At 44.7% G+C, this 24,645-nt stretch overlaps 1 protein-coding gene across 1 annotated transcript in view; it reads right to left on the bottom strand.

The window, feature by feature from the left end:
* Positions 1-24,645, bottom strand: part of AMN (amnion associated transmembrane protein) — a 184,736-nt gene that overhangs the window by 89,273 nt on the left and 70,818 nt on the right. The window contains exon 4 of the mRNA XM_078660223.1: positions 250-337. Coding sequence (XP_078516349.1) covers positions 250-337 — 88 coding nt within the window. The remainder of the gene's footprint in view (positions 1-249; positions 338-24,645) is intronic.

The following is a 24,645-nucleotide window of genomic DNA, read 5'->3' as shown; positions in this document are numbered from 1 at the left end:
TAGGGAAAAACATGTTTTGAAAATAAATTGTAGTTATCACTGGATCGTTTTACAAGCTTTATGCAATTCACACAGTTGAAACCATTCATCCATAGATCACCTGTAATCATTTGTATGTCACTGGGGAATGTCAGGCCTGAAGCATGATGAACCTACAAGGAGAAGCAAGTCTTTGAAAGGCGGCCAGGTGGAGCACTAATACAGTTGGTGGTAATTTCCCACACTCTCTGTAAATTAAACACACCATACCTTGTTCACATCCTGTATTTTGCATCTCTGTGCCAATAGCAAATCCTGCACCCGGTGCCAAAATGAATTCTCCATTCCATGGAATATCCTATTTAAAGTGGCAAAATATATAAAAACAATAAACATGCGAAGGTTAAAAATTACATAATCACAGAAAAGTATAAAATACATAGTCTAATTGCATTTCTCAGTAAGTTGCACCTTACAAACAAATACTCTATATCTCATTCTCTTGTTCTGTTTACTTGCATGCACATAAGACATGTCCCACAGACCAGAGGACACAAGCCAAAGAAAAATCACATATCTTTTTTTATGATGTCACTGATGTGCGTAAATCTCCAGTATGTGAGATCCATGACGTCAACTTTAAAGATGGGGATGTGGTTTAAATTGTTTTAACTGTTAAGAACACACATATACAGAGAAAAAAAATCCTTCACAAGGTGTGGTGCGACAATAAATAAAAGAGTTAAACAATGAACAGACAAATGTACTTAAGCACCAGACTACATCTGTATAGAGTTCTCTGCTGGCGTCAGTTGCAATGTGTTTCTTTTAATCTATTGAGTTATACTAAAGGGACCTGTATGAGAATGCGTAAGGAGACCAGGTTTTGTGTTTGGATGTCACAGCAGTGCTGCAGCAGGTCCTTTGGATCTGTCATGCATGAGGTACCCAATAAGCTGGGAGGAACAGGTTATCTCTGTGAGGAAGAGAGGATGCGTCTTAGTGTGCCTGGATGAAGAGCAATGCCTGCAAGTGGGCAGCTGGTTGAGACCATTCAGATGAGTAGTTAATTATAAGCAGTGCTTAATTTGTAAACAAAAATAGGTGCCAGGGCCCTCATTAGGAGGCCATTGCATCTTGTGCCACCCATTGCCACTCCCAACTCTGCCAATGACAGTACCAGCACAGATACTAACCATCACACTCCTAAAGTGTAACAGTCCAGACTATTCCAGGCCCCACAAGCTATAGGAATGGCTTGGCCATGAGGTAGTCGTTCTTTTCATGTATATTGAATTAATATACAACTTTTGTTCTGCTCATCTGAAATTTAAACAAACAGTGCCGCCATTTGGCAGCTCTCATTAGTGCCAGTGTTGACAATTAAGTGCAGGTGCCGAGCACCGGAAACCACTGGTTCAAAATAAGCACTGATTGTAAGAGAAGGGCAGGTTGTGGAAAATTTCAGACCAGATCTGAGACGGAGAGTTTGGAGCCAATCCGCCAGCGTGGCAGCCAACTTGAGCTCTAGCTCTTCACCTTTAGCATGGCTGGCAGGGTAAAAAGATAGGCTTTGGGAATGTATGAATGAATACGAAAGTTTGTAAAGTGCTCATATGAGTGTGCCGGTGATGACGGCTAGTAGTAGAAAGACAGCTATACTAAAACAATTAACCAGGTTTTAGGCTTTTTCCTGAAACCTCTTCAGACCTTAAGGCACATAGCTCAAGCGAGAGCTGATTCCATGCCTACGCAGCCAAATAAGAGACTGAGCAACCACCCCTTCTGACATGCCTAACCCCTCAGGACCACAGCAAGAATTGACTGAGAGGAGCGTTAAACTCTAGCCACAGAGTAGCAGTGCAGTCTATTTGCATTCCTGACTACTTCTATGTTCTGAACATGCCTTGGTCAACATGCAATCAAAGTGGAGCTTAGTCCCAAAATCACCACGATGGCTGAGAAGGATGAAATAATAAGGTTGAGAAATATTACTTAAATACAGGTGCACAGCTTGGTTAACCAGTTCTCCACCTGACTTGTGGAAAATGATGAATGGTGGGAAAATCATAGTCTCAACAAAGTGGCATGAAAACAAAAATTAAAATCCAAACAAACCTACAGAGCAAATGGTCCTTCCAAGGGCAAGATGCAATCAAATGGAGAGACAAGACCGATAGAGGATATTGTGCAGGAGGGAGAGCTGAGCAGATGCTGGAGATGGGGGCCACAAGTCTCTAGTGTGCCTTGCGCAAGACCGTGTGACCCACAACGCTCCTCAGTCTACGATTACACCAGGCCCCTCATTCGACTGCCAGCACGAGCTGATCTAGGCCTCCCCACGGACGCACGTGTGTGTGTGCGCCTGTGCGTGTATGAAAAATTATGTTCACATTTGCATGTGCTTGTGCATGTCAGTGCGTGTGATGGTGTTGACATGTATTTGGGTGTTTATGTATTAAAGCATGTGCTTCTATGTGTGCTTGTGTTTGTGCGCGCAGATGTTTCTGTATGTGTGCTTAGTCGGTGCGTGTGATGGTGTGTGCATGTATTTGAGTATTTTTGTACTAGAGCATGGGATTGTATGTGTGCTTGTGCGTGTGGATGTTTCTGTTTGTGCACCCTCTGTTCGCATATGAGAGTGTGTGCGCACATTTGTTGTATGCTTGTGCATGTCTGTGAGTGTGATGGTGTGTGTGCATGTATTTGTGTGTACTTCCTTGGGTATTTTTGTTCTGGAACATGTGATTGTATGTGTGCTTGTGTTTTATTGATAGTTTCTGTATGTGCGTGTCTGCGTGTATATGAGAGTGAGCGTATTTGTGTGTGCTTGTGCATTTCTGTGCATGTGATGGTGTTTGCGTGTGCATGTATTTGGGTGTTTTTGTATTAGAGCATGGGATTTTATGTGTGCTTGTGTTCTTGGATGTTTCTGGCTATGTGCTTGTCTGCGTGCGTCAGTGCGCATATGAGAGTATGTGCTCACATTGGTGTGTGCTTGTGCATGTCTGTGCGTGTGATGGTGTATGCACGCTGTATTTGTTATTTTCTGGCGGCCGCTGTCCTGGATATTGACTTTAACTGCCTGATGCCTAACCTTAGGATGGCCACCAGTGAACCAGTGTACAGTACAGTCCCCTGCCTGACCCCAAGATGGCTTCCATAGTGGTCCCCTACACGTTGTTTTACTTCCCTGGGACTGTAATTGGACATTGACCAGACCTTGAACCTATCCCCTAACCTGCCTTCACATCGAACCGGCAGAACTTACCCCAGACTGTGGAGACCTAGCAATTTGGCTGATGCCCGGTGGAGCTACCATATAGCTAAAGAGAAGATGGGTTGTGGACTCCCCCTCCCTGCCGTCCCCTACCCAGCCGGACCTTGGGCAGATTTTCCCCTCGTCTCTACGTCCTATCTTCCACCTATTCACCCTATCCCCTTACCCTTCTTGCTCCATTCACCTTGTCCTCTATGTTCTTTAAATGCTTTTCTTGATACTTATGGACTTTTAACTGATGTAATTTGCAACATTATTGTCCCTCATGTAAAGCGCTCTGATTCCATTGGGTCTAGCCAGCGCTATATAATAACTTATTAATTAAAATTGCTCCCATTTAGTACTCTTTCTCCCTTCGTCTACCTTCCTAGCTCCTAGCTCCTATCCACTCTCCCCTGAATCTCTCACCTTGCCTGCTAGTCTGCCTAGCCCCCTGTCCTTTGTGCCCTTTGACTAAGCACTCCTTCTCCCCTTGTTGGGGAAAGATCCAATATTTATACTCGGGAGTCTCAGCGTACCCGCTGAGAGAGTCCACTGCGCCAAGGTGGCCACTCACAGCTGAGGTATGGTATGGCACCCCTTGCCAAAGCACTCCCTCTCCCCTTTTTGGGGAAGGATCCAGTATGTAGTCCTTGGAGTCTCAGAGACCCCTCTGAGAGAGTCCACTGCGTAAAAGGAGCCTCTCGCAACAGATATGGGGAAGTGATACCACTTCCCCGGGGATCACAGCTTACTGGGCTTTGGACGTTGCTTTGACTCGTCTACAGGTTTGTGTCCCCGTCGCCCTTCTCCTCCTCTTTCCATGCGATGTCCTTCACCCTCCCCTCCTCTTTCCCGCCTTCATTACCTGTCTACTTCCCCAGCTCCTTCCCCCTCCCCTGAATCTTTCCCCTTGCCTGCTTTTCCCCTTACATATGTGTGCTTATTGTTTATCTTGACCTTACAAGTAACTATGTTGCATTGCTCTAATAACTGTGTAACCTTTGTAACGATGTAACCTGTAACTATGATCTGATGCTCATGTAAAGCGCTATGATACCTCCGGGTCGAGTCAGCACTATATAAAACCTTTAAAATAAATAAATAAAAAATACGATGCCAAGCCTCTGGTAGATCACCAAGTGTTTCATATAGAAATATCTGTGGAAGTAGCAATCTTCAGAAGATCAGTCAGTAATAAAAAACTGGCAACAAGCCTCAGTAGTCAGACGATTTTCGCTCAGTCACTGGCACGGAAGAGATCAAAACTCATAGAGGCCATATCACCAAGGAAATGCCCAAATATTATAACCAAGAATATTGGTATCCCACTCTGCAACTCTGATGGCTGGATTGAAACCCTAATGGAAGCCCTAGTCAACGTAAGCTCACAGTATACACAATTTCTTCCTAAATTAACCACACTGATTAATAAATCCTGAATGACAAGGACCCTGTTTTACACAAAACACAAAGATGCCAGCATGGGAAAGATGTGATTTTTGCATGTCACATGTTAGAAGTAAAAGACAAGATGAGATTAGAAGGAATAAAAAATAAACACAATCTAATCTCCATGAATGGCTCTAAAACACAAGATACAAACTCTGGGAGGAGCCCCGCCCAGCAATACCTTAGCTTCACTTATGGAAAACATTGGGCTAAGTTTGGTCTAGGTCTCCGAGTGGGAGCAAACAAACATGTATATTATCATAGGGTGGTGGGAACTGAAACCTGCAGGACACTCTATTGAGCAGTAAGGTACTGAGAAAGGAAACCTTAACAGAAAACCTACTCAAAGTGCCATAGGCAACAATGCACTTGTAATAACATGGACTTGATATCCACCACATTTGTGACAGAGTATCCTGTCTGCCAAACTCTAACTTAGGCCCTAAATAAGACATAATACCAAAACGAATCTATTTATAAGTAGGCCATTTTTGCAAAGAAAGTTATGTAAGTTGTTTCTATTAACGGCACATTCATTCAAATCAGTTTACCTAATTCGGATGAGGTGTGAAGTGTATTTAACAACTTTGAGATGGAAAGTATATGAATAAAGTTGAATTTATATATACATTTAGTTATACTGATGAGCACCAGTTCTAAATATTTTATTTAATGATAATGGCAAAAGCAATGGTCACATATTATTATTATTATTGTTATATTTAAGTTTATAGAGCGCACAGCTACCCGGAGGTTTCCCGGCGCTAGGAACCGGAAGAGGGGAGTGTACCAGCAGAATAGTGACTCAGGATAAGGGATGCCTTATTGGTTAAATAACCATGTTTTCACATCCCTGCGGAACTTAAGGTAACTAGGTTCAGTGCGCAGGGAAAGAGGAAGAGAATTCCATAGGGAGGGGGGCAAAAAAGCAAAAGAGCGGCCACCCATTCTGGCTCTCTTGATCCTAGGGACCTGAAACCTGTGCTGGTTGGACGAGCGGAGGGTGCGAGAGGGGCAGTATTGATGAACTAAGGTTCTAAGATAATGTGGGGCCCTACCTGCGTTGATTCTATGCATAAAGCAGAGGGCCTTGAACTTAGTACGACTTTCAATACGGAGCCAATGAAGGCTTCGTAGAGAAGTGGATGTGGAGGACTTGTTAGGTAATTTGCAGAGTAGACGGACAGCCATGTTATGCAGTCTGTAGTTTCCGAGTCACCTCCTTGCAAGCCCCCAGGAAAAGAACGTTGTCATAGTCCAGTCTGGATGTAATTAAAGCCTGGACCACGGTTTTCTGTGTTTCCTGAGGTAGCATCCAGATGATCTTTATAAGCCACTTAATGATAGTGATACAAGTGGAGGAGATTTTGACCACATGTTGCTTCATGGACAACTGGTCGTCAAAGATGACGCCAAGGTTGCGTGCTGTTTTGGAGGGGACAGGGAGGGTACCCATTTGTAGCGGCCAGTGATGGGGCCCCCATAAGGTGGTATTGTGGCCAAACAGAAGGAGTTCTGTTTTTCCACCATTCAGTTTTAATTTATTGACATGCATCCAGGTGGCAATGTTGTTAAGTCCTGCGCAAAGGGATGATGGAGTGGAGTAATGGCCCATGGAAAGTGAGTAGATGATCTGAGTGTTATCAGCATATGAGTAAATGGTGAGCCCAGCTTGCTCAGCGATGGTGGCTAGCGGTCTAACATATAAATTAAAAAGTAGGGGGCTCAGGATGGAGCCCTGGGGTACGCCCTATGCAGATTTATTGATTTTGGAGGAAGATGAAGAGGAAAAAACTTGGAAGGTACGATCAGAGAGGAAGCTGGCGAGCCACTTGAGGGCTGAGCCAGTGATGCCGGATGACTTAAGAGCGTCAAGAAGGATGGGATGGGAAACCGTATCAAATGCGGCACTTAAATCAAGCAATATAAGTGCCACGGTTTCCCCATTGTCCACCCGGCAACGAATGGTCTCAGAAACCCCCAGTAGTGTTGATTCTGTCGAAAAACCTGACCTAAAGCCCGATTGGGATTGATGTAAAATATTCCTAGATTCAACATGTTTGGTCAGTTGAGTATTGATGTGTTTTTCCAGAATCTTAGAGCAAACTGGAAGGAGTGAGACGGGACGGAAATTGGATGGGTTGTTGGGGTCAGCATTAGCCTTTTTCAGTAGGGGCACTATCATGGCGTGTTTCCATGCATTGGGGACCTTGGCTTCTCTGAGGGAGGTGTTAAGCAGTTCTAGAATTAGATTAAGGGAAGGAGAATCTAGGGTTTGTAGTATTTGTGGAGGGATAGGGTCCATTGGAGAGCCAGATTTAATATTGCAGATGATATCATGGAGTGTAGTGATATTGAGAGGGTCCCAGGCAAAGATCTGCTGCGAGGGAGAGGGGTGTATATGCTCAGGTGCCACAGGTCCGCAAGAGATGGCTGGCGTCGGCTGCTCAGAAGATGGGTGGATGGGGTTTGGGACTATAGATAGTGTCAATTTTGGAGATGAAAAATTCTGCCAAAGTATTGCATTGTATTGCATCAAGACATGGGGCTTTGGGCTGGCAGGAGGCACCTGAAAGTTCCTGTACAACCTTGAAAAGCGCCTTAGGGCGATTTTGTGCATTTAGTATGGCCAGGTTGACATATTCTGCTTTGGCTGTATTGCAGAGTGAGTGATACTTGGCTAAGGCCGTTTTGTACAGCTGCTTGGAGCAAAGGTCATAGTGGATGCGCCACTTCCGCTCTAGGTTTTTACAGATGGTTTTTTCCCTTTTCAGCAGGTCTGTAAACCAAGGGGCGGGAGGGTGGTGCAGATTGTACTTCTGCTTACGCGGAGGTAGACACATGTTGACGGCAGAGGCGAGCCAGCTGTGGATGATAGCCTCCTCCTCGATATGGGTAACCTTGGTGAGGGGCCTAGTGTTCTCGAGACAGGAGTTAAATTGATTGGAATCCAGATTCTTCCAGTTTCTGGTTAACCTTGGTTCAGTGGGGATTGCTGGGGTTTTAGAGGATCGATCGATAGTAATGGAAAAATCTACCATATAATGGTCAGACCAGGGGATGGGTAGGGGAGGCCTACATGTTATAGTATCTAAATTGGAGAAGATAGGATCCAGTAGGTTCCCTGCCTTATGGGTTGGGCCTGAGTTGTGTACGGTGATATTCAACGCTGCTAGGTCCAGCAAAAGATTGGTGCTGGTGGGGCAGGATGTGTCGTTGAAGTGTATGTTTAGGTCTCCAATGATCAAGAAGTTGGTGGCGTTAATAAGTATGGGTGCTATATGCTCTGGGAGGGCAGCAGCCCATGAGCTGGCAGGGCCTGGGGGACGGTAGATGAGAACTCCGGAGAGGGTGTAGTTAGGAGATATCAGTAGTTTAAACAGGCCGGCTTCGCTGTTCGGTATATAAAGGTCCTCCCATTTGCATGAGTATGTTCTTTTAAAGACGATAGCTATCCCTCCACCCTCTTTCCCCACTCTGTTTTTTCCTATGTAGGTGTAGTTGTCAGGGAGGGCAGATGCTATGTCGGGCCAGAGCTATCATTTAACCAAGTCTCTGTGAGAAGTAGGGCAGCTGGTTGGGAGGAGGTGAGTAGGTCGAAGATGTCTCTCTTGTGTTTGGGTAATGACCTGCAGTTCAAGCTGATAAAACTGAATTCTTGGGAGGAATCTTTTTGTTGGTGCTTTGACTGATGCTGCGGAAAGTTGAATGTAGCTGTGTTGAGCATAGAGGGAAGGGATGAGAGGGATAGGTTACAGTACGAGCAGGTCATTGGGGCTTGATGACAGCACAAGGGAATGCTCTGCGGGCAATGAGATGACCTGAGACTCAAGAGAGCGTCTCTAGAGTATATGAGAGTTACAGTAGGACGTTTAGCGGCAGGGGGACTGGCCCCTTGCCCCGGTAGGTCGCGGACGGGCGCAGACGGGCTGGACTTTGGCGCGACTTCGGCGCGCCATCGTCGTGCCTGCTGCGCGTCGGCCAACACCGGTTATGAAGGGAGGCGGCGGTATGGAAACTAGACCGCTCCCCCCTTCCGCCGGAATTGAGGAAAGTGATAGCAAGGAACTTCCTCCACAACCACGAGCTCGGCTTGGTGGTGGAACGGGGAGTGGGAAACAGGCACAGTAAACATGGTGACTAGTAAGTGAAGTTTAGCACAAAGTGAGGTTTAAAATAAAGCGCAGTGCAAGCACCTGAAATCGTGCACCCTGCTCTCTCACAGCAGCAGCGCCCATAGACAGGAACAATTATACGCTGAGGAAACAAGTTTAAAATTACACCGCAGTGCGAGCACCTAACTCGTGCCCCCTGCAATGGCAGCTAACAGTTTTTAAAATACATCGCAAGGCGAGCACCTAACTCGTGCCCCCTGCAAAGGCAGCTAACAGTTTTTAAAATACACCGCAGTGCGAGCACCTAACTCGAGCCCCCTGCAACGGAAAAGCAAGCGCAATAATGAGGAATTAGTTTCTATAGCAGAGCAGCAGCACTCGTACCCTCAAACCGGTAGATCATATGTATACTTAAATGCAAAGTATTTATAACGTTTGCTCAGAGTTATAAATAGTTATATGCATATGTTGACTGTAGAGAAATGGCATTGTCTATTCACTTTAAATTACTAAGCAGAGAAAAGGTAGAGATTTTCTAATGGGATTTTACTGTTTCCTAGGAGGGTTTTAATGTCTGAGCATCTGAATATTATCTGCAATCATTACACAAATCTGACGATAGTGACGTACTGTCTTTCTGTTTTCTTTTGTCTCATTTCCCTTTTCCCCACTTATATGACTGGCCTTCATATTGTGGAGTATGTAGTCACTGGTGGGAGCAGCCAGAAATGGAAAGAACATCACTTTCACTCGATCATGTACACAAGATTAGAACAAACTTCACTGATTGCCTACTACACGCTTTCATCCAGCCAGAGCAACGAATTGAGAAACCATCTGAAACAGATCTTGGAAGTCATAACAAAATGACAACAGGAAATGCTGGATATCCCTAATTGTGTGTTTTGAGCCAATTGACAATGAGATGCGTCTTCCCCACCCACAGCGATGAACACCAGCCTATGTGGCGAATCATTTTGGCCGTGTCCAGTTGAACTGCCCTTACTATAAGACATCTATCTCTGCCCTGTGCCCCGGTAATTGTGAAGACTGCATCCGCTCCCTCTCTTCTTATTCCTCCCACCTGTGATTTTAAGGTCTCGCCTGGCGTTAGCAGCGCGCATGCGCTGCTCTCGAGGATGCTAGGGTTTTTTGGAATCAATACAGATTCCAAGCTAGATGCGTACGCGGACGGACAGAAGATGTGCACGCGGGGATTGGATGCTTCACTGGCAGCTTGTTACACTCTGGTGACATTTTTTTAAAACTTTTCTTTGGGCTCGGCAAACTACTTTTCAATATTTGATGCTTTTAATAAGCAGCACGGCATGCTGTGCTGCTTACTAAAAGCATCAAATATTGAAAAAAAGAGTCAGCAATCTAATTTTGGCATGCTTGTATGAGGCAGTTTTAAGACAATCACTGCTGTGTTTTGTCTCCTTGAGTGCAGAGGGACTTCTGCTTTTAGAGAGGGGTATTTTTTATTTTATGGGCTTTTAAATCAATTGTCATGCAGCGTGCCCCTTGTATTTCGGCCTTTGGCGGTAGTGTGTTTAATAAAGATCCACATTCATTTCCTGCTGGCGGGGCCGGCTCTCACTGAATGGTCTGGGCATTCACTCAGCCCAAGGCCAGCAGAAGTGGCGCCCATGCCTGGTGCGTTCAGTGAGAACCAACCCATGTGCATGTGAGCAGGATGCGATGCACAGAGATCAAAATTGCGCATGCGGGGTGCCGCCTTTCAAACATGAAAATATGTGCGGGCACTATAATGCTTATGGATATAATGCGCACACTGCACCACCATTCTTAAAGATCAGTTCACTGATATTTATACCTTCGAAATAAACCATGCACCGCATTTCTAATGGAATGGAATGTGTTTGATGTGTTGCTATTATCTGTCTCACTGAAACGTGTGGGATGCATCACTGTTCCTTGAAATAAGATTTGTGCAGTGCATCACCAGGCCTACACAACGAAATATGTACAGTGCGCTGTTTTAGCAATGACATGTCTGCACTTGTAATTGTATTAATATGGCGCTTACTACCCCTGACGAGGCTTTGAAATGCACCACTATCACCAATAAAAAGTGTAATGCCCTGAAATTAACACTAATAAAAATGAGTGCAACAAATACCTTATTCCCAAAAAAATAAACTGTGTGCTTTGCAACACTACCCACGCCAAGGACTTGTAAAATGACACGTTTCCTAAAATGACATATGTTGAAATGATTGGCGTACGCTGCTAGTCCCATAAAAGAACTGTGCGCAATGGGCCTTTATTCTTATCAATGACGTGCACAAAGCAATGCAGATATGAGTGAAACGTGCAGTGCACGGCTACTCCAACAAATGAAATATGTTCAGAAGGCGCAGAGATTCATAAAACATGAAATGTGTGTAGCGCACCATCGGGCTTTAAAGTGAGCCACGCACTGCTGCTGACATTAATAACATGTGTTCTTTGCACGGTGATTCACAGCAGTGAAATGCTTCCCAGACACTATTGATCACATTACTTGTGTGAGCAGGGTTTTCTAAATTCCTTGTGCACAACGTCTCACTATTTATTGCAATCCGATTAGGGCAGTGCACCACTATGCGTAACAATAAAACTTGGCACTATCCTTTCTAAAACGGAAGTACGTGCAACGCACCACGGTTAACTGCAATGCAATATCCATCAAGCAGCACTTTTAAAATAATAAAAATATGTTGAATGCATCACGATTCATAAAAAAGAAAACGGGTTCAGAGCACCCCAGTCGTATTGATGAAATGTGTGCAATGCACCACGAGTCATCAAATGAAAAGTATCCAATGCACGACCATGTAAATTAATTGAATGGGATCCTTGCACCACTATTCCTCCAAATAAAATGTGTTCAATCGACTTAAAATGAAATTTATGCATTGGACTGCTATTTCTAAAACTGCAATAAGTGCAATATATCACTATTCAAGTAAGTTGAATATATCCAGTACACCACTAATACTAAAATAGTAATAGTGCACTACTATTACTAACAAGCATTGGCCTCGATTTGGGACCTGCTGCATAACTAAATACTTATAGGGTCCAAAAGGCGAGACCTATTGGCTATGCCAATGCTTGTTCGTTTTTACAAGCATCACGTACACATGACCCAGTAAATCATTCTTGTCTCTGCTCTTGTTTAAACCAACCTGACAATACAAAATGAAAGAAGCAAATGATGACCCACACATCTCCCTCAGTTTACCTGGAGCTAATCCTCATCAGGCATGTAACAGCAGCAGAGATAGTCAGACATATTTACCTATTGTTGTTGTGAGTAATGGCAGCATTTCGGCACATGTACACACACACACGGAATCCACACTTTTATGTATAAAAGGCTTTTCTCAAGCCAGGATTAGTGCAGAATAAATTACACAAGAAATTGCAGAAATCAGCATCGTAGGACGGCATAAGCAAAAATGTAAATACTCTGAAACCAGGAAACATATTATATACGGTGCATTTTTAAGACTCCCTTCATGCCTCATCTTTAAGAAGCAAAAGTATTGCCATAACGAGGATCAGTATTTTGTAGAGTCAACAAATATATTTGTATCTGAAGTCTATAAATCTTTCAAATGTGTAAGGCTGTTTGTGAACGAAGGCTTTGTTATGCCTCAATGGTGCAGTATATCAAGAGACAAACAACCCGAATCACCCTGGATGGCTCCACTCGGAGCCGTGCTGCTGTGCTTTCTGGAATATCAAATACCCAATCGCTCTCTCTCTTGGAGAGGGCCGTGAACAGCTATTAGTTACCATTCGAGGTGTTTATTTTGAGAAAAATCAATCTGGTGATGTTAAGTGAGAGAAATAATTCCCTTGCACACATATGTCAAAGTCTAAAGCCATTATGCTTTCTCCCAGGCACCATCTAGTCAAATGAATATTTGAGCAAAACATACAATAAATGCAATCCAAGTTTTGCACATGTTGCTCCATAATGAAAACTTTATTCTTGGATTTAGACAGGCAGATTATGGCCCAACACCACATATCAGTGCACTCAAAAACCCTGCTGCAGGTGTTGCAGCAACACGACTTGATATATGGTGCATGAGCTATCCCATCACACACGACTTCACGTATTACTCAGCATTACATGGCACCTCCTCCTGGATTGATTTCTGCTTGGCAAGAAGGGATGAGTAGTAGAGGAGACACATGTGGCAAACACTCTTTCAGACTAACCATATATACAATAAAAGGAGCGTATAAGTCATATACCATAATCATAAATCAATTATTCAACATTATTCTTTCTAACTTCATCCACAGGCCAATAATCTCCAAATTCTTTTCGATGTTGAAAAAATGTTATTCAAGAAAGTTCATTAAGTCCTTTCCATATTCTTTCAAAAATGTTCAAATAAATCCATCAATTCTTTACTGTCATGAATTCTTAACAGCCACAGCCTACGCGTTTCGTCCTCACAAAGGACTTCATCAGGGCTGTGAAAAAAACTAAATAAATGCACTCATCAATATACTATTCATGTTTGCTTAAGAACAACTTGCTTTGTGTGGCAGCTCGGCTTCATCCATAGCGCTGCGTGGGTAGCGCGCTGAGATATTTTAAACTTCCCTTTCGGACTATTTAATTTTTATTATTTTCCTTATCCCTTGGTCTTAATTGTGTTTGCTGGCCCCTTACCTGCATTTAAAAAGATACTTGCACCGCTGCTTTGGCGGGTCCGGTTCTGGGGGCGCAGTTTCGGTTGCCGAGGTCGGGCGCCATCTTGGGAGGGGCTATTGACGCTCTTCGGGCGCCATCTTGTGTGTCCTTGTGGTGGCGGCTCACACGTGGGGGCCCTATTTAAACCTGCACTTTACTGCGCAGCGGTTTCGCGCAGCGGGCGTGCCTTCGCTGTGCCTGAGTCGTGCCAGAGTCCTGCCCGTCTGCGCCCGTCAGCGTCTCGGAGGTGGCCGGGGCGAGACGGCAGGGCTATCTTCGTCGTTACCGCTGCTCTAGTAAGTATGCTCTCCTATTCCTCGGAGGACCTCCTTTCTCTACATGGCGTTCGTGGCTCTTGTCACCACGTTTTTCCGGGTGGTCGGGCTCTCAGGAAGGGTTGTACGGAGTGCGGTTGGCGTCTTCCAGCTCTGCGGGGGCCCTCGTCAGACATTCCTCCGTTCTACTACCACTGTCTTCTTCTCAATACCACATCATTGAGTTGTCACTCCCTCAACATTTGGAATTTCTTGAGGGAATCGAACACATCTTGCTTATTCCTCACTGAGACCTGGTTGGGGGAAGGCTCTGCCCCGGATTTGGCTTACGCCTTACCTCCTAATTATAATATCTTTAGGAGGGACAGAGTGACTGGTAGAGGAGGAGGTGTGGCTTTGATCGTGGACAATCGCTTCCTCTGCACGACCTTTCCTGTAAACAACATTCAGGGCTGTGAGTCCCTAGGTTTTACCCTTCACTTTTCTTCCTCTCAAGCCTGTACTGGGATTCTTCTCTATAGCACGCCGGGACCCCTTGGGTCTTTTTTTGATGACCTGCAAGCGGCACTTTCTGTGCCTTGCCTCAGATCAGAGCAGTGTATCCTATTAGGTGATCTTAATTTGCACATGGACAACAATTTAGACCCAGAGGTTCTAAAACTTGTCGATATTACGGCTCCGTTAGGGCTGGTACCTTTTGTTCAGGGGCCGACTCATAACAAAGGTCACACTTTGGACCAGGTCTTTTCTACAAGACCACTAAATGTGTCTCCTCCGCAGCCTGTCCTGTGGTCTGACCACTTTTTAATTAACTTTGCCCTGCTCTCTACTGCTACATCTCGGATGAGGCCTCTAAAAGATACTGTGAGGACCTCTCGGCCTTTTCACTTGATCTCTGCTGACATGCTATCTGAAGCCCTCCTCAGTTTCCCCTGCCAACTTTCCGGCAATCTAGAAGAGAATCTTGTTCTCTTCCAGAATTGGTTTACGGGCAGATTGGAGGTGCTGGCTCCCGAGAAGAGGACTAAATCCACTGAGAGACGTAGTTCCGCCCCATGGTTTACTCCGCATCTGAAGGCCTTACGTCAGGAGTGTAAGAAGGCGGAAAGGGCCTGGCGACGAGCCTATGATCCAGCCGAGAGATTGCAATATAGAGGGGTGACAAGATCATACCACAGGCAAATCTGGGTGGGGAAAAAGGCGTATTTGGAGCGCAGAATAGATTAGGCCGACAACGCTAGTAGAGAGATTTTTAGAATCGTAAAGGATTTTATTTCTCCTTCCCTAAACACACCCTCTCACACGCACTCAGAGGCTTGGATAAAGCAACTAGCCGAGTTCTTTGTTGATAAAATTAAATCCATTCAGGATTCCTTCCCTCTTACCTGCCCCTTGTTGGACGTTAGTTGTCTGTCGTCCCTGCCTCCTTTGGATGGCAATGGTCCTTTTTTTTTGTGAATTCCCTCCCATGTCCCTCACTACCTCTTTTGACCTCCTGTCCCGACTGAATTCTGGCTCGCCGCTGGACCCTTGTCCGGCGAAGTGTCTGGGGAGAGTGGCGTCAGTTCTTAACACCTTACTGAACCCACTTCTTAATTCCTCTTTGTCCACTGGTGTGGTCCCTCAGGCCTGGAAATGCGCTTTGATCCTACCGTTGATCAAAAAGCCAAACCTTGACCCTCTCATTCATGCAAACTACAGGCCGATCTCTCTCCTCCCGGCGCTGGCGAAAGTAACCGAGAAGCATGTACACCGGTCGATCTCCAATTTTATCGAGGAGAACGACCTTTTTCACATGTCTCAATCTGGCTTCCGTGCTAATTTTAGCACGGAGACTGCCCTTCTCGGGGTTACCGACGCCATCAGGGAGGTTTTAGATTCTGGAGGTAAGGCCATGTTGGTCATGCTTGATTTGTCGGCGACGTTCGACACCGTGCCCCACGAAGGCCTCCTTTTAAGACTCTGGGAAATTGGCCTACGGGGGACGGTGTTGAGCTGGTTTAAATCTTTTCTGACTGGCCGCCGGCGAATGATCTGGGCGCCTCCTTATTCTGCTGATATGTCGCCGCTAGAGGTGGGGGTGCCCCAGGGTTCCATTCTCAGCCCCATGCTGTTTAACATCTTTATGGCCCCTCTGGCGGTGGTTGCGGAATCCTTCGGTGCCCAGATCATATCCTATGCTGATGAAACCCAGCTTCTGTTCACATGTGGCAGAGGTGGGGCTTTCGACGGCATATGGATTACGGACTGTCTCGATGCTGTCTTCGAGTGGTTCCGGTGTCAGGGTCTTAAATGCAACTCCGATAAGTCGGAGTTGCTTTTTTTTGGCTGTACTCCCGATCCTAGCTGGAAGGCCTGGTGGCCACAGGATATGTTTCCCCCGGACAATGCCTCTGTCAAGGCGAAAAACCTTGGAATTCTGATTGACTGTGACCTATCCTTTAGGCCCCATATCATCGGGCTTTCAGGGAAATGCTTTGGCATTCTCAGGATGCTTAGGAAATTTCTTCCTTTGCTGTCACTTCACCACAAAAAAAACATCGTGCAGGTTCTAATAGGGTCGCGTTTGGATTATGCGAACGCCCTCTATTTGGGTCTACCTAAATATCTTTTGACCCGCCTGCAAGTGGTGCAGAATTCTGCGGCTCGAGCCATTTTTGGACTCCCGAGACGGGCCAATGCCGCTGAGTTACTCAAAGCTTTGCATTGGTTGCCCATCTCTAAGAGAATCCTATTTAAAAGCCTAACTTTGGTTTTTAAAGCCCTTCACGGTATTGGCACTAAGTATATTGGGAAACACTTCTCTTTTTACCTGCCTAGCAGGGCTCTGCGATCTGCTTCTTTGGCTAAAGTGGCTGTGCCTGCCATTAAGCGTTCCAGAACTGGAGGCTGGGCTTTCCGGTATCTGGCTTTGCGGGGCTGGAATGAGCTACCTTTGGTTTTACGAAGGGCAAATAACCTTCTTGCTTTTAGGAAGGAATTAAAAACTTGGCTCTTTTCTGCATAGGGGTTTGTTTGGTTTTTTTCAGTTTTAGTTGTTGTGTTGTCACTCTGTATCAAGTTCTCTTCGCCAAAGCGCCGGGATGCTCTTCGGAGTAGCCGTGCGCTATAGAAGAAAATAAATAACATAACATAACATAACATAACATAACATGTACATTGTATGAATTATATGTACAATACTGTCAACTCAAATCATCTTATCTGGCCTGCCTATCTCCATCCTAAGTCATGTTGACAACATAACAGGATGGAAAGCACATTTCAACAAAGTATATCTCAACATATTATATCTACATTTAATATACATATTGTTGTTTGGAATAGACGGTATTGGTTTATATACAATACTAGGATGTGGTTAATCAGGAGAATGTTTTGTACAGTAAATGTAGATATAATATGCTGAGATATACTTTGTTGAAATGTGCTTTCCATCCTGTTATGTTTATGGAAAGGACTTAATGAACTTTCATGAATAAGAAAAATTCAACATCGAAAGGAATTTGGAGATTATTGGCCTGTGGATGACTTCGCGCAACTTTTTCTGCCATTAAGAGATATTGTCTGTTTTAATTTGCTAGCTACTGACAGGACTATTTTGTTGACTGTACTAAATGCTACCCAGGTCCTGAGGTTCACTTTATCACCCCATTAGATTGTAATGGTATCCCCCTTCGAGGGTGCATTGCATGACTTGGAGACTCATCTGGCAGACAGTACTGTACGATGGTATATATGCTATAGTATATGTTATTTACAACAAGGGGTGGTGATGGACAGAGTCTCTGAATTAAGCAGAGTACTCTCACCCAGTCAAGAGATCAGGGCTAGATCCAACACCGTTTTTTAGCTCATTGCACCATCCCAGTTTCAGAACCTGGCTGTATGCAAATTAGTCTGTCCCTGGCCCAGTGCATCATGGGAACAGGGCAGACCAGACTACAAAAGCCAATTCTTACACTGGGAAGGAAACAAGCTTCCGGGGACCGGTTTCTGGCATTACAGCCGTCTTCGGCCCGGCTTGCTTGAATCCTGATGGTGCAATGAGCAAGGGACTCACATCTGAGTATACCCTTCCACGCTTAGGGTGGACAAAATTATTTACAACAAGGGGTGGTGATGGACAGAGTCTCTGAATTAAGCAGAGTACTCTCACCCAGTCAAGAGATCAGGGCTAGATCCAACACCGTTTTTTAGCTCATTGCACCATCCCAGTTTCAGAACCTGGCTGTATGCAAATTAGTCTGTCCCTGGCCCAGTGCATCATGGGAACAGGGCAGACCAGACTACAAAAGCCAATTCTTACACTGGGAAGGAAACAAGCTTCCGGGGACCGGTTTCTGGCATTACAGCCGTCTTCGGCCCGGCTTGCTTGAATCCTGATGGTGCAATGAGCAAGGGACTCACATCTGAGTATACCCTTCCACGCTTAGGGTGGACAAAATTAGGCAGGGCATACTCAGACATGAGTCCCTTTCTCACTGCTCCATCAGGATTCAAGCAAGCCGGGCCGAAGAGGCTGAAATGCCAGAAACCGGTCCCCGGTAGCTTGTCTCCTTTCTGGTGAAGAATTGGCTTGGTAGTTTGGTCTGCCCTGTTCCCATGATGCACTGGGCCAGGGACAGACTAATTTGCATATAGCCAGGTTCTGAGCTGGGATGGGGCAGTGAGATAAATAACGGTGATGGATCAAGCCCTGATCTTTGGACTGGGTAAGAGTGGTCTGCTTAATTCAGACACTCTGTTCATCACCACCCCCTTTTCTGAATCGTTTTTGGCCACTATAGGTGTGGCAGGGTATACTCAGACATGAGTCCCTTTCTCACTGCTCCATCAGGATTCAAGCAAGCCGGGCCGAAGAGGCTGAAATGCCAGAAACCGGTCCCCGGTAGCTTGTCTCCTTTCTGGTGAAGAATTGGCTTGGTAGTTTGGTCTGCCCTGTCCTGTTCCCATGATGCACTGGGCCAGGGACAGACTAATTTGCATATAGCCAGGTTCTGAGCTGGGATGGGGCAGTGAGATAAATAAAGGTGATGGATCAAGCCCTGATCTTTGGACTGGGTAAGAGTGGTCTGCTTAATTCAGACACTCTGTTCATCACCACCCCCTTTTCTGAATCGTTTTTGGCCACTATAGGTGTGGCAGGGTATACTCAGACATGAGTCCCTTTCTCACTGCTCCATCAGGATTCAAGCAAGCCGGGCCGAAGAGGCTGAAATGCCAGAAACCGGTCCCCGGTAGCTTGTCTCCTTTCTGGTGAAGAATTGGCTTGGTAGTTTGGTCTGCCCTGTTCCCATGATGCACTGGGCCAGGGACAGACTAATTTGCATATAGCCAGGTTCTGAGCTGGGATGGGGCAGTGAGATAAATAACGGTGATGGATCAAGCCCTGATCTTTGGACTGGGTAAGAGTGGTCTGCTTAATTCAGACACTCTGTTCATCACCACCCCCTTTTCTGAATCGTTTTTGGCCACTATAGGTGTGGCAGGGTATACTCAGACATGAGTCCCTTTCTCACTGCTCCATCAGGATTCAAGCAAGCCGGGCCGAAGAGGCTGAAATGCCAGAAACCGGTCCCCGGTAGCTTGTCTCCTTTCTGGTGAAGAATTGGCTTGGTAGTTTGGTCTGCCCTGTTCCCATGATGCACTGGGCCAGGGACAGACAAATTTGCATATAGCCAGGTTCTGAGCTGGGATGGGGCAGTGAGATAAATAACGGTGATGGATCAAGCCCTGATCTTTGGACTGGGTAAGAGTGGTCTGCTTAATTCAGACACTCTGTTCATCACCACCCCCTTTTCTGAATCGTTTTTGGCCACTATAGGTGTGGCAGGGTATACTCAGACATGAGTCCCTTTCTCACTGCTCCATCAGGATTCAAGCAAGCCGGGCCGAAGAGGCTGAAATGCCAGAAACCGGTCCCCGGTAGCTTGTCTCCTTTCTGGTGAAGAATTGGCTTGGTAGTTTGGTCTGCCCTGTTCCCATGATGCACTGGGCCAGGGACAGACTAATTTGCATATAGCCAGGTTCTGAGCTGGGATGGGGCAGTGAGATAAATAACGGTGATGGATCAAGCCCTGATCTTTGGACTGGGTAAGAGTGGTCTGCTTAATTCAGACACTCTGTTCATCACCACCCCCTTTTCTGAATCGTTTTTGGCCACTATAGGTGTGGCAGGGTATACTCAGACATGAGTCCCTTTCTCACTGCTCCATCAGGATTCAAGCAAGCCGGGCCGAAGAGGCTGAAATGCCAGAAACCGGTCCCCGGTAGCTTGTCTCCTTTCTGGTGAAGAATTGGCTTGGTAGTTTGGTCTGCCCTGTTCCCATGATGCACTGGGCCAGGGACAGACTAATTTGCATATAGCCAGGTTCTGAGCTGGGATGGGGCAGTGAGATAAATAACGGTGATGGATCAAGCCCTGATCTTTGGACTGGGTAAGAGTGGTCTGCTTAATTCAGACACTCTGTTCATCACCACCCCCTTTTCTGAATCGTTTTTGGCCACTATAGGTGTGGCAGGGTATACTCAGACATGAGTCCCTTTCTCACTGCTCCATCAGGATTCAAGCAAGCCGGGCCGAAGAGGCTGAAATGCCAGATACCGGTCCCCGGTAGCTTGTCTCCTTTCTGGTGAAGAATTGGCTTGGTAGTTTGGTCTGCCCTGTTCCCATGATGCACTGGGCCAGGGACAGACTGATTTGCATATAGCCAGGTTCTGAGCTGGGATGGGGCAGTGAGATAAATAACGGTGATGGATCAAGCCCTGATCTTTGGACTGGGTAAGAGTGGTCTGCTTAATTCAGACACTCTGTTCATCACCACCCCCTTTTCTGAATAGTATATGTTAGGCTGCAATTATTGCCCTATTGCTGTTGACCAAAAGTTCAAGTAAAGAATAAGAAAAGACAAAAAAGAACATTCGCTACAGGTGAGGAAGAGAGTATGTTTAAAAGCTGTGACATATTCAAACAAATTTTGTTTGGAAATGCCCTGTGTTTTCTGGCTGTTACGCTCTTGTCCAGGTGTTCAGTTTAACTAAGCAAAATCATTTGTTTGTTTCCCAAATTAGATTAGCAGAAATGGGTGCCAAGCCTTTCTTAGCAGCTGTGGCAAATTTTGGAACAGCTTAGCTTCCCTGCTGCAAGGAGAGGAAAAATACTTTCAGTTCCACAGAAAATCTGAATGCTTCGCTCTCTAATTTCCAGATGCATTGAGCAAAACATGTTGTGTTGCTACATGTCCTGTACCCCACGAAGCTTAGTGCATGTGCCTTATATAAATACAATTTAACCTATAATAACTTTAGATGAATTATGCAGCAGGCATCATCAACACAGAAGTATTTCTCTTTGTAGATTTCTGCTAATGGATGGGGTGTTTTTCAGTAATGGGCGCATATAATTGTGAATATCTTTCAAACGCAGGCGCAAGCAATTATAAATAGTGGCATGAATAGTCCTACTATAATACGACTTCGATTTTAGAACAGATGTAGAAATAATTTCCAGGTGAAATTATCATTAGCTTTACATAATAATAAGAATCATTGATCCTGGCAATACGATTCTTCTATACTGAGTCAAACACAACGAAAATGACATCCCTGCTCTCTAACCCACAAATGGGTAATAATTTGATATTCCGAATAGAGATGTAGGAAAAAAGAGCTTGCCATTTTTTAATATTGTTCTGAATAGCGCAGAACAAAATCTTAGAGATTGATTAAAGTTAGATAGTAATGGCCAACTTTCTGATTTCTCGAGAAAGTAGTGAATTTGGGGGAGGATCCGTTGGTACAACTTCCTACACCCTACTATGCCCGGGGTAGAGGTAAAGGTGATTACTACTGTGAGTGCAGCCAGTAGTTAGATATCTATGCATTAATATATTAGAAGGGCCTTTGTGTCTTATGTTTGAACATCGGCAGTTTAGTAAATCTGGTGTCCACTCCCTACATCCTCTCAGAAGCACAAAGTCCATGCTAATGGGTTGGAAGCCTCAAGGTGACAGCACTTAGAGAGAAAGGTTAATGGACAGTGGGAAGGAGACCAAGAGGTGGGAGAGGCAGTGAATTAGGGGGGGGGGGGAGAGAGTGTGTGTGTGTGTGGGTGGGTGTGTGTGTGTGTAAAAGAGAGACAGAGAAAGACATTTACTGAGGCCTCGAATGTGCAGCTCTCTAATAATTGAACATATGCAAGAGACACAAAAACACTTGCTAAAAAGGAGTTTGTGCACACTTGTGTCTGTGAGCAAGAAATCGGACGTGTGTGTGTGTAGGAGAGAGGGAATAAATCGAGGACAGGAGCTAGAGAGATAACAGAGACAGAAAGGTGGGAATAAGAAAGGGAGACGGGTAGGAACAGAGCAGATGAGCACTGGCAAAGCCAATAGATCTGCCAGTGACTGGCAGCTTTTTGACTTTGTCAGTGCTTGTTTTATTTCGTCGTCGTTTTTTAAAACGTTGTAGTTGGGCGAGTTGCCAGGCCCTTGTTAATATGAAAAAAAATGGCTAAAAGCAGAATTATGTTTAGATCTCAAACAGCACACATAACCATAGGAGTCACAGGCCTTGAAGGGAACGACCTTTTTTCAGAGGTGCTCCTTGTGAAAGACCAGAATGTCAACACTCATAGTGAAATTAACCAATGGCTGAAGTGAGCTGGCCCACTGCCACATGGTGTAGTTGGAGGGAAAGAAGTGTGAATTACACAACAACAGACCAGTGGGTGAAGAGGACTGGCCGACAGCCCCTATAAATAATTGACAGCTTAACCTTGTATTCTCTTAGGGCGGGTTCTCTTACTGATTCCTTTCTAGAGTTTAAAGCGGTTTATTAATCAGAACCATATCTGGATGAGATCGAACCTCTCCATGTTAAGTCTTTATATTTTAAATTGCGCTTGGGAATTTTGCCCATTTGCATCTTCACCGCCAAATGGAATTGTTACACTAGCAATACTGACAGGTTCTGCCCACAGGTGGCTGAAATGGTTGAGCATATAACTTTTTTTCTGCCCAAAATAACAAGGCATTAGAAGGAAGTGGGTTTTATCAGTTTTTCATAATCCGGGAACTAGGAATTTTAGGACTGCAGCTAGAATTTTAAGAAGTGATACCAGTCAACGCATTGTGTTTCCTGTCTCTCGATATTTAATGTGTATGTGGAGGCTTAGACAGAACAAAATTTCAAGTTAACGGTCTAAGTTTTACCCAGAGCTGCTTCCTTTTAACCAACTTTTTAGCTGACACTGTTTTTAATGTTATTAATTTGGTTTGTGATGTAATGTTTTGTGTCTGACTAGCTTCATAGTTTTTATGAATCGAAGAATGTAAAGCACTATGTCAAGTTCAGCTTGACTAATCTATGAAATTGAGTTTTTGTACTAATGTTTTAACTGTTTTATTTTTTTACATAAATGTATGTATTGTGTTCTTTGGGCCAAAATAAGGAAAGATTCATCATCAATGATCTATATAATTTTAGTAAAATCAAAAGGCCTTGGCTAACGCCAGAACTAATAAAGGTAAGAGCCAAGGATGCAGAAGGAGCAGAAGAAACACACATATAAGTCGATACCAAAAGAAGCATACATACATCCAAGTAGTTGAGTATGTGCTCTATGTTGTGTTTGGACGTTGGTCTGATATGTGTCAGTTTCAGAAGCATGCTTTGACCTCTGTGATGCACATATGTTTTGTACATGTATATTCATTAATTTAGCAATTACCTGCACGCACACTTGCATACACATTACTCACAGATAAATGTGCACACAATTATTAGTCTTTTGAATGCTTTGCAATGCTAAACCATGCCAGACTGTGCTTCAAGCAAATGCTGATAATATAACATAATCTACCAGAGTTTACAGTGACAACAAACAGATATTGATGAACATGAGTGATTCCACCTCCAATGATGTGGACACTGCATGCAGCACCTTGCAGGGATTCTCATTCGCCACAATGCCTTGTGTGAGACACCATGAGCTGATGCAATTTAACTCTATCAACCGCACTACCAGCCTTACACTAACACTACCCCACTTTATGGGCACCTAAAAAGGGCCGTAGTTACCCTTCCTACACAACATCAACTCCAATAACAGAATGCAGGAAGACCATCTAACGATGATTGCATAATCATTATTTGTCCTTCAAAGGCTCATAAATATTTATGCTTAATACAGGCTTGCTTAATCAGCAGGCATCCCTTAATCATGAGATCACCACTTCGGAAATAGATAGCATTATTAAAAGTTTACAAAACGGGAAAGCTTCAGGTCCTGATAGCCTACCCAATGAAGTGTACAAAACTCTGAAGAAGGAACTTACCCCCTTCTTAAGAAAGTTATTGAATAATATATATAAATATCATGCACTCCCCCGCTTCCTTGGAATGAGGCAGTGATACTCAAACATGAGAGAGACCCTAAAAAATGCGAATCCTACCGACCAATTTCCTTGCTTAACGCAGATTATAAAATGTATACAAAGATTCTTGCTAAAAGGTTGGACAAGGTTTTGGGAGATACTATAGATGTAAACCAGAAGGGGTTTATGAAGGGAAGGCAGCTGTCAGACTTAACTCAGGATCTGGTGTGCGCAATAGATGTGGCTACTGTTATGGGTGTTCTTTTGTCCGTGATAATGATAGATGCAGCCAAAGCCATCAATAGAGTCAGTTACCCTTACATTTATGAATTAATAGAACAGAATGGTGTTGGGTGGCAATGTTCTATTAGCAATCCAAAGTATATACTCTGCCACCACAGCGAGGATATTTGTCAATGGCTCGTTAACTTCAAGCTTTCTGATAAACCGGGGAACTCGTCAG

This window comes from Lissotriton helveticus, chromosome 9 (genome assembly GCF_964261635.1).
Source record: "Lissotriton helveticus chromosome 9, aLisHel1.1, whole genome shotgun sequence".
In the NCBI taxonomy this organism is placed as follows: Eukaryota; Metazoa; Chordata; class Amphibia; order Caudata; family Salamandridae; genus Lissotriton; species Lissotriton helveticus.
The sequence above is the reverse complement of the archived record's forward strand: the minus strand, read 5'-3'. Positions and strand labels throughout refer to the sequence as shown.